Source organism: Halyomorpha halys, unplaced genomic scaffold (genome assembly GCF_000696795.3).
Source record: "Halyomorpha halys isolate HHAL.00 unplaced genomic scaffold, Hhal_1.1 Scaffold354.1, whole genome shotgun sequence".
Classification (NCBI taxonomy): domain Eukaryota; kingdom Metazoa; phylum Arthropoda; class Insecta; order Hemiptera; family Pentatomidae; genus Halyomorpha; species Halyomorpha halys.
In genome coordinates, this window is record NW_027111517.1 from 724,858 (window position 1) to 734,850 (window position 9,993).

The 9,993-nt window shown below is 36.3% G+C and overlaps 1 protein-coding gene across 5 annotated transcripts in view; it reads left to right on the forward strand.

The window, feature by feature from the left end:
• Positions 1-3,497: 3,497 nt before the first annotated feature.
• POLDIP2 (DNA polymerase delta interacting protein 2) overlaps positions 3,498-9,993 on the forward strand; it is a 65,758-nt gene continuing 59,262 nt past the window's right edge. For 3 of the 5 annotated variants that reach the window (XM_067049582.1, XM_067049584.1, XM_067049581.1), the window contains exons 1-3: positions 3,498-3,604; positions 3,731-3,847; positions 5,611-5,784. In XM_067049582.1, coding sequence (XP_066905683.1) covers positions 3,750-3,847; positions 5,611-5,784 — 272 coding nt within the window. In that variant the 5' untranslated portion in view covers positions 3,498-3,604; positions 3,731-3,749. Of the gene's footprint in view, positions 3,605-3,730; positions 3,848-5,313; positions 5,430-5,610; positions 5,785-9,993 lie in introns of those variants that run through there. The other 2 variants (XM_067049583.1, XM_067049585.1) reach the window with 2 other exon arrangements.

Here is a 9,993-nt window from a genome sequence, read left to right on the forward strand (position 1 = left end):
ATCCATTCTAGCGTCGTGGCATGAAATTGCGCTAAAGAGACTTCTGGTAATGGTTGCATCACCTGTGGAGGTGGGTTGGCAGCTGCTAAAGCTTGGTTAACTGAAGCTTGAGTTTGGTTTACTGCAGCTTGAGGTTGGTTGTTTTGGTTCATATTCTCTAGGTTCAGAACTGCTTTTCTCACTAATCCGTTACTGATCATAATTCGAAGAGAACAATGAAAAAAATTTTTTTTCTTTTAGACTGAAAATTTATCCGGTATCTATAGTTCCCGGGTTTCGGCACCAGTTAAGTATCGGCGAAAGCCAAATGTCAAAAAAGAGAAGAAGAAGATGTAACACGTGTGAACTGCTGTAACATACTAACTTTATTGGGTTCGGTACATCTCTTTATATACATGCGATCAGCTGATCTCCTCAGTCAGCTGACATCGAAGTAACAGCTGACTGAGGCTGTAACTTATATATATATAAAAGGGGAGACAAGGAATGAATGCCGAAATTACACAGGTATCTGTGTCGAGAGTTCAATATCAAGGGTAATTGCAAGAATTCTGAAGGGTAAGTTAGAAGAAGAGTTTGTTACCCCGGAGGAACAGTTTGGCTTCACTGCAGTCAGGTATTGTACGGACAGCATATTTGTCCTAAGGCAGCTCATAGAAAAACGAATGGAGAAAAGAAGAGCTGTACACATAGCTTTTATAGACCTAGAACAGGCTTATGACAGTGTACCAAGGCATAAGATGTGGGAATCTTTTAAGAGTGCGGGTATTAGTATTGCCTTAATAAATGTAGTGAGAAGTCTGTACAGAGAAGACGAGTACGGAGTGAAGCTTGGCTCTTACTCGTCTGAGCCTTTTTCTGCGTCCAAGGGTCTTAAGCGGGAATGCAGTATGTCCCCAACCCTGTTTAAAATATATTTACAACAGGCAGTAAAGGAGTGGAGTACACAATGGGAAGGGAAAGGCATTTACATCAACGGACATATGCTGTTCTCCCTTTTCTTTGCCGAAGACCAAGCAGTGGTCACATATAGCAGAGATGGCGAATATGGAAGAAGCGCTGAAGGCCCTGAGAAAAGAATACAGCAAGTGGGGTCTACAAATAAATTTTGATAAGACCGAATACCTGACAGTAAACTGCAAAGAGCCCGCGGACCTTCAGATTAATGGAAGTATATGTCGGGGTTGTCTGGTCTTAGGCGGTTTTCCAGCCTGATATACACTTTACTGAAGGCCCACGACAAGGCGTATTCAATAATAGGTTAGAAAGGAAGGACATGCCAGGGGATGAGCCCTGGACACTGACTAGGTTGAGGAGGTTTAGGTGAGAGAGTCTGAGGTAGAGTAACAGTCCTAGTTGCCGAGATGAAGCGGACGGACTAGAACTGCCAAGATAGGAGCCAGCTTACTAGTTGCCGAGATGAAGCGGACGGACCAGTAAGCTGATAAGGCTAGGTGCGTCTCTAGTTGCCGAGATGAAACGGACGGACTAGAGCCGGGGAGAGACGGGAAGTTACACTGGTTGCCGAGATGAAGCGGGCGGACTGGAGCCGGGAAGATACGGGAAGTTACACTGGTTGCCGAGATGAAGCGGACGGACCAGTGTAACCGTTAAGGAATATGGTTACAATCTTAGTTGCCGAGATGAAGCGGACGGAGTAAGATTGCTGGAGAAAGGGAGAGGAGATAGCCCATCGTCTAAGGTGAGCATACTAAAAATCAACTCTTGTGAGAATAGATTGGCAATGAACTTCTCTATTTCAAGTAGAGTGTAAGCCACCAGTGCTATGACTAAACCTGGAAAAAGGCTTGATTTAACGCATCAATCCCGGTGGCAATTGAAGGCCTCATGTGATCGGTTATCACTAAGGATTCACTCTTTTAACTCTACTTGAGATAGTTCCGTAGACTCATTTTGCTCAATCCTTGTTTATTTTATAAATAACATTATTACACTTAACATATTAACATATATACATTTGAACAAGATATCGTATTTTTACAATAATAACATTATATACAATTGCTTAGCTTCTGTGACGCTGGTAGTGCTGTCCCCTGGCGGGTTGACTGCTACATATACGTAAGAAGGTAGACTCCTTCAAATGTTTGGGGTCGACAATAGATGGGAACGGTGAGTCGGAACCAGAGGTTAGGTGGAGAGTTGTTCTTGCAAGAAGGTTGACTAGAACGTTGCACCCAGTCTTCTGGATTACGGTCATCTCAACGGACAACAAAAGGCGAATTTTTAGAAGTATTGTTGAGCCCTCACTTAACTATGCCACAGAAACCTGGACACTTAACCCAGGACTCTACCCCAAACTACAACTGGCTGAGATGGATTTCTGGAGGAGATGCCTGAGGAATACCCGCCTAGATAGAGTCAGGAATGAGGATATTAGAAGCAGGCTAGGGGTGACCGAAGGAGTTTCAGAGAGGATTGGAAGGAGCAGACAACAATGGTATGGGCACTGTCGGCGGATGCCAGAACGTAGGGGGCCGAAGAGCTTCAGTTCGTCGCACCTTGAAGCACCACCTATGGCTACTCTATCCATTTATTCAGTAAAATGTAAATAATTTTATAATGATATATATATAAACATGTAAATAGTATTATAATTGTAAATATGTTGATTTAGTATTAAAGTCATTGATTAATAGTATCATGAATGTCGAAAAATATGTCGACATTTTGCACCATAATTTAAAAAGTAGTATCGAAAATATTGGGTTCAAAAATAAACCTGAAAATAAGAAAAAATAAAGTTTATTTAAAAAATGTGTTGAAAGAAATTTTATATGAGAAGTGAAGTTAAATTGGGTAAAAAGTAACACAAATGTTTTTTCAATGCCTATTGATGTTATAATTGCAGGCGAATAATAATTTCGAAATATCAGTGGCATCCTGTTCTATTAAATATTATTTATATAATTAAAAGTGCGCCAATTCTTCTTGGACCCTGAAAATTTACTTTTTGTATGATTACTTCAAACTCATCATTGAAGTCCAAATATTAATTGCTTATAAAATCTAGTTTTCAAGGCCCACTTATGAAGTAAATATTGGTAGTGGAAAATATCTTAATCCTATTGAGATTTATAGGAAAAGTGGAGTGTGCCAATACTTTTTTGACCCACTATATATAGTGATTAATCTTATTCACAACATTTTTATAACTTTTATGCACTACCGAAATCCAACTTTCAAGAGAAACAAAAATTGTCCACATCAAAAGCCTACTCATTTTTTTCTATTACGAAAACTATTGTAAAACTGAAAGTGGATATTCGCAGAGGTTACTATTTTTTAGTTGTGTTTTACAATTTTTTTACATGAAAAACAACTAAAAATACTTTTTAACAAAAAAAAATTATATAATTTTATTATAAAAAATAATAAATATAATTCTGTTTCTGTTGATAGAAAAAAATTAAGGATCTAATCGTAATATTAATTCGGAATACCTTCGTGTACCTTCTTTAATATTGTAAGTTAATTGTGTCTTCAACCTCATTGGAATAGAACGAGGATGTATCTATATGGCTAGTTTATTTTGAATATGTTGACAATATTTTTTTTAACTTCTAGTTGTAGGGATTATATGGTAATTTATCATAATCTCTATTCATTTTATCATAGTTTTATAGATTATTTATCCTATAGAATTATGATATTGCTGTATGATCACAATATTTTTGTGTATTTTATAACATTTAAGTTTATTTTGTAGGGATCATTCACTTAAGAAAATGGAAATTCTAAGGAAGATTGCTTCAACTATCACCCATAATAGACTTCTTAAAGCTAAGCTAACTACACAGTGGGTTCAGATCTCAAATTATGTAAGGTAGTATCGAAAACCAGTTTTGTTAAATATGTTGACTTGACAGTCAATATAAGTTACTCATTTGTAAAAAGTCAAAATGAAAATTATTCTTTATAAGGTTAAAATTCTTTTCTCTCAACTGTTTATTTAACATTGTATTAGTATGTATGAAGGTCAGTAATTAAGATTAACACATTGATTCATGGTGCAAACACATTTTCTTTTTAAGAAATCTAATTGAAATTATAACATGGTTTCGTAATAAGGAAATGTAAGTTAAATGTGTCTTTCAGAACTTATTTATAATAATGACTTCCTTATCAAATCTTTTTCCTGAAATTATCAAAACCAGAATCTAGTATAATAATGTTTTTAATCACGTGCCTGAATTTCTTTTTTAAATAAGGATTATTCACTAATATATCATTTGGAATCGCTAATTAACTACTAACATTGAGAAGTAACTTTAGGTTACTATATTCGAAGAAATTGGTAATATTTGCTGTTTATATTGTTAATGTATCTGATATGGTTTATCATATCGTTTCTAAGGTAAATTGTATTCCAAAATTTAAATTATTTAAACCATAATTATTTAGACCGACTTTTTCGATTAGACGGAGGGAATTCACCTGATACGAAGAGATGCCGTTTCCTCAGAACATTCCTCGAGCCACCACTGCTCTCACCCCATGAATTTAAGCGTAATTTACTTTTTTTTATATATTGGAGAATCATTAAATTTGGTTTCTCGATTTCGATAAAATCCTCTCTAGATAATATTTAAAGTAAGTCACTTCTGTTCTATAATTATAGAACTACGCTTTCCAATATTACTCCAATGTCTCTTTTGTAAATATTATTAGAAAATTGTACTTTTATTATGTTGCTCCCCGTAAAGAGCACCACTAAATTTTTTTTTCAATTTATGTGTGGCATCTCAATGCTGAACATTTGTTTTGTATATTATACTTTTCCAAATATTTTTAATGTTGTTTAATCTTTCAAGTTTCATAAATCTAAATGCTATCTAGAACTGTCAGTGTGATCACATCTGACCTGACCATCATGCTTATGAAAACCTTGCCAGCATGACTCCTTTATTGTTTGAACTGATCTGAACCTCCCTTTGTACTGACAAAAAAAACAATAAAAAGTAAACAATTATCTCATTTTAATTACTTAAAGCAAGATACAGTATAATCAATAGAAGAAAGTAAGTTTCTAAAAATTAAAAATTAAATTGGAATGTGAAATAATGTAGGTTACTTAATAAGAAAAAAAATAAAGCCTGAATATTTACTGGTTCATTTGGAGTTAATTTAATAGGCCTTAATAAGATTAATGTATCTGTTGTTGCTATGTAATCATGTATAATTTATTTTAAACTTCCATTGCAAAAAAAGTTCAAGCAGTTTGTCTAATTTAAAATTAAATACAATGTGCTTATTATTAATCGATCCAGCTCCTCTATCTCTTTGTTGAAGCTTATGTTCAACCTTTTCATTCATGGTGGCACAAGATGGCATGTTGACCCATCATATAGCTTGAAGTGGGGTTGATAGGCCCTAAAGCAACTATGCCCAGCTAGCAGTCAGATGAGGTAATGGTTAACCTCTCCATCTTTACTGATCATCAATGTATATTTGTGTGTATATTTGCATGTGTTTATGTATATGTGTGTAATTTTGGTTAATTTATTTTTTTTAATTCCAAATTAAATGTTTCTATGTGTTGTGATATAAACTTTATATGTCTTCAATATATATATATTTTTTTTACAGACTTGCTGAAGTAGGTCGCTTTGAATTACCTAAGATAGAGGGTGATTATGAAGCTGGACAGCTGTTTTTACATGCTGTATTTGGATATAGAGGAGTTGTTCTTTTTCCTTGGGTTGCACGTGTTTATGACAGAGATTACCCGCACAGTTCAAGACATGGTAGTAGGTACGAAAGGTAATCTCACTGTTTTTCTTTTTTATTCTTTGTACTTCACTGATGAATCTGAGTTAAATTTGAAGGATTTCTAGTAAGTGGATTTTTTTTTTAATATGTTATTTGTGAATCAACTCAATCTGAATACATTAACTTGAAGCCAAGTTAAAAGCTCAGGTTGTAAGCCAAATATGTTTTGTACTATTTTGTATTTTAAAGTGTTCATCTTATGGATTTTTAATTATAGGTCCATAGAATTGTTTATATTACATTTTTTATGCATTACTTTTGTAGTATAACTGTGGCTCAAATAGAATTAATGAATGCTAGATTTACAGGGCTCACCAATTTAACAAATTTCATATTCATTAATCAATAAAGTTAAACAAAAAATAAACAAAAAAAAAAAATATGTGTGTTTTTTCCATTGGAAGGTGGAAATCTTCAAAAGACATGCGAATAAGTCCGTACTTATCTGTGTGTGGGATTTTTATCCACTAAAACCACCTCCATACTCCTATTTCCTCTATTAGGATTCTTCACAGAACCACTATTAGACATTTCATCATGAAGGGAGGGTGGCTGTGTGCTGCCTCGTTGTGTTAGGCTACCTCCTAGCTCACTTTTCCTTCTCCGTAGTTGCTTGAGGATCTTGACTGTCGGTCATTGATCCACCATACAGCACTCCTAAGAGAGTAACATTATTGTTACAATGTTAGGGTGTCGGCGCTGATCCGCATACCTCATTAAACTCATTTGTTTTTCTGGAGGTGAGGAGAAAAACACATGGGCCACGCTGTCTTCTACTGCTAGGCACACTGGGCACTGTGTTGTATCGTCCAATTTGGACCTATACTAGTAGTATAGGTAGGCTCTTAAACAACCATGACCAGTGAGCAGCTGAGTGAGGTAGTAGTCAACCTCTCTTGTTTCCTGTCCACCCACAGTTGAAAATGGGGTAACAGTCTGTGGGTCCACCTTCTGTTAGATGCTATATCCCACCGTCTTAACCACTTGTTAATTGTGTCGTCCCTTTCCTGAGTCTTGGGAATAGGTTCTTATCTATTATAGTTGTGCCACCTCTCTTTGGCTATCATCTATATGGTTGGCATCCTGCCCATCACACATGCCGCTTGCACAGATCACCCGCATGGCACCATGACAATAGAAGGACACCATTGGTCTTATGTATGCCTTAGTATCCAATCTTTCCATGTAGTGGCCGCATAGAGCAGAACGGATGTGACCTCACCCAACATCAATAACTTATGGCTGTGCCAGGGCCCTCCATTGACAATAGTCAGGACAGTGCCATAGTCACTCTAGCTGCCTTATTGCATACCTGCTAGTTGAGCTTTATAAATCGCAGTTTGCCATCAATTCTAACCCCCAAGGTATGTCAAGGTAGGCTGGGACCGAATTTCTTTCCTACTCGCAATGTAAATTCTTCCTTCCTTTTTTTGCTACTGATGAGAAGGGTCTCTATCTTGCCATCTCAGCTATTGTCCCTTGGATGCCAGTCAATTTTGGATAATGAAAATTCTCTGGGAAGCTCTGAAATTCACCTCTTCTTTGTCTTTTGCCTCAACCACTACCGTGATATCATCAGCAAAACCAACTGTTTTGGCACCCACTGGTAGTCTAAGTTTGAGGACTCTATTGTACATCACGTTCCTCAGCAGACGTCCCAGCTGTGGAACATATCAAGGACCTGTCCTTCAAATCTGTTCTGTACATCCTCATCTGTTTCTCCATCTTCACTTACTATATTCCCTTGATATAGAAATGAATCTATTATTTCAATAGGGTCATTTGGTTCCATCTTATTATTTATCTTATCTTCAACTCTGCAGTTTATTCTCATTTCCTTTGTCTTACCTGCATTTAAAGACAGACCTACTTTTGCTAATTGTTCTTTTAATCTTTTTAATATATATTCAATGTCTCAAAAACACTGTGCCAAGAGACAAATGTCGTAAGTAGCAAACTCTTAAGTCTTCATCAGTCTGTAATGTTCCACTGTAATCCTCTCTTTCTATTTCCTATGATTGTACACACTACATAATCCTTTACAACAAGATACTCCAGTTGTGGTTTTAATTGCCCCAGAAGATTTGCCTTCTTGAAGAACCTAATACTTGAAGTCTTCAATGTAATATTTTTATAATATTTAAGATTTTTTCTGGGATTCCATACTTCAGAATTGATATATATTTCCCTATTGACAGAGTCAAAAGCTTTCTCTAATTCTATGAGGACCACATATAAAGGTGCTTTAGCATTCCTTACTTTGTTCTGTTATAATGTGCAGGGTATTTATAAATTGATGCAACTCTTACCGCTTTTGAAATCAGCCTGCTCTTTCCTTAACTTTTCATCTAGATACTTTACGATCCTATGCTTTATTATTATTGTGAGAACTACTTGGCACCAACAGTATGATTTATTCTACATTGAATTACTAATATATATGTACTACAACTAACTCGCACAAGTTTTTGAACAATATTTTTATAATTGCACTAGTATTATTCTTAAATTTGTACGAATTAGTTATTGAATATGAGAACTATAAAATCTCAAAATGTCACCAAAATATAGTTGTCTATTATTGATTGAACCTCCAAATTAAAAAAAAAAATACACATACACACTCGCAGGACCCATATGCATATTCCATATGCAGGTTAATATCTTATAACATCTACAATTTTTGGAATTTGGATTTGAACTTCGCTGGGTCATAACAGTGGCATATGGTCTATTTTTGAGGGTATTGTCGATTTTCTAACCTTCTCCTGCTTAGCTAACTCAAGAAATTCCAATGAGATGAAGTAACTAACAAACGGTTGAATATGAGAACGGCAAACGGCCTGAAAAACTTTAAAGTACAAAATTGTTTCAGAATTCAATATTCTGTAGGAATCCATCATCTTAATTGAAGTTTCATTATCATGGCTGCCATTTTAGTCTCCTCAGCCAGTCGAGGGAACCGAAATTATGATGACAGAATCTTATCAGTAATTAGCTTCTTAAACATTTTTGTTCTGTTTTTTTTTTCTTTTTCCCTCACCATTTAAGCTCAAATCATTAAAATCCATAAAAAATTGTTTTATATTTTTGATGATTTATGCTTTCAGGTCACTTTGAATCATAAAAGTACCTTACATGAATTAGTCTTTAATTCCATTCCATTGGATATTGCAGAGTCATATGTGTTTGAGTCATCGGTCATTGCCGATGACTTGGACCTGGTGGTGAAATCCTTTCAGGTGCTGATGGAGGCATTTGTGAGGCTAGCTGAAGCAGCAGAAGCAATATGCATGACGATTAACCAGGGAAAAACTATACATGCGAGCTGGACCTGGTATAGTGGCTGCTGTTGGCGAGGAGGTGAAGATGGGTCCATTTACGTTTGAATGTGTTGACCAGTTCACCTATTTAGGCTCAGTAGTCAGCAGCAATAATAGGATCACCCTGGAAACAAGCCAGCGTCTTATGAAGGCCAACAGATGTTATTTTTGACTCAGGAAGCACTTGAGGAGTCGAATTGTCACTTACCGCACCAAATGCCAGCTCTACAAGATACTAATCCAGCCAGTCTTCACTTACAGATCGGAAGCCTAGACCCTGACAAGTGCTGAAGAAAAGGAGATCTTGATCTTCAAAAGAAAAATTCTGCACTGAATATTTGGCTGTCAAGGTTGGCGAGAATTGGAGGAGGGGAACCAACAGGAAGGTCTACAAGCTGTTCGGGGAGGGAGATGTGATGCGGCACATAAGGCTAGGGAGGCTGCACTGGGCTGGCCATATCAGGATGGCAGCGGTTGAGATCCTGAGGAGGTTGTTGGACTGTAGGCTGCATCGGACCAGAGGAAGAGGCAGGGCAAGGCTGAGATGGGAGTATGCCGTCATCAGGGATTCCCGAGAACTTCTGAGCATCCGCAACTGGAGAGCAACCGCACAAGACCGAGCTATATGGCGAAGGCTCATTGAGGAAGCCAAGATCCAAACTGTGCTGTAGTGCCATGGATAGATAGATATGTGTTGGAGAAGGTCAGAAAATTTGCATACCCTCGAACAATAGACCAAACACCAGTGTTATGACCTTGCAAAAATCTTTTCTTTTTTTTTTTTTTTTTTTATTATTTATTTATAGTAATTTACAACTGTACAAAATAATACAACAGGTAAATATGTAGTATGTTTCATATACACTTGAAAATCTTG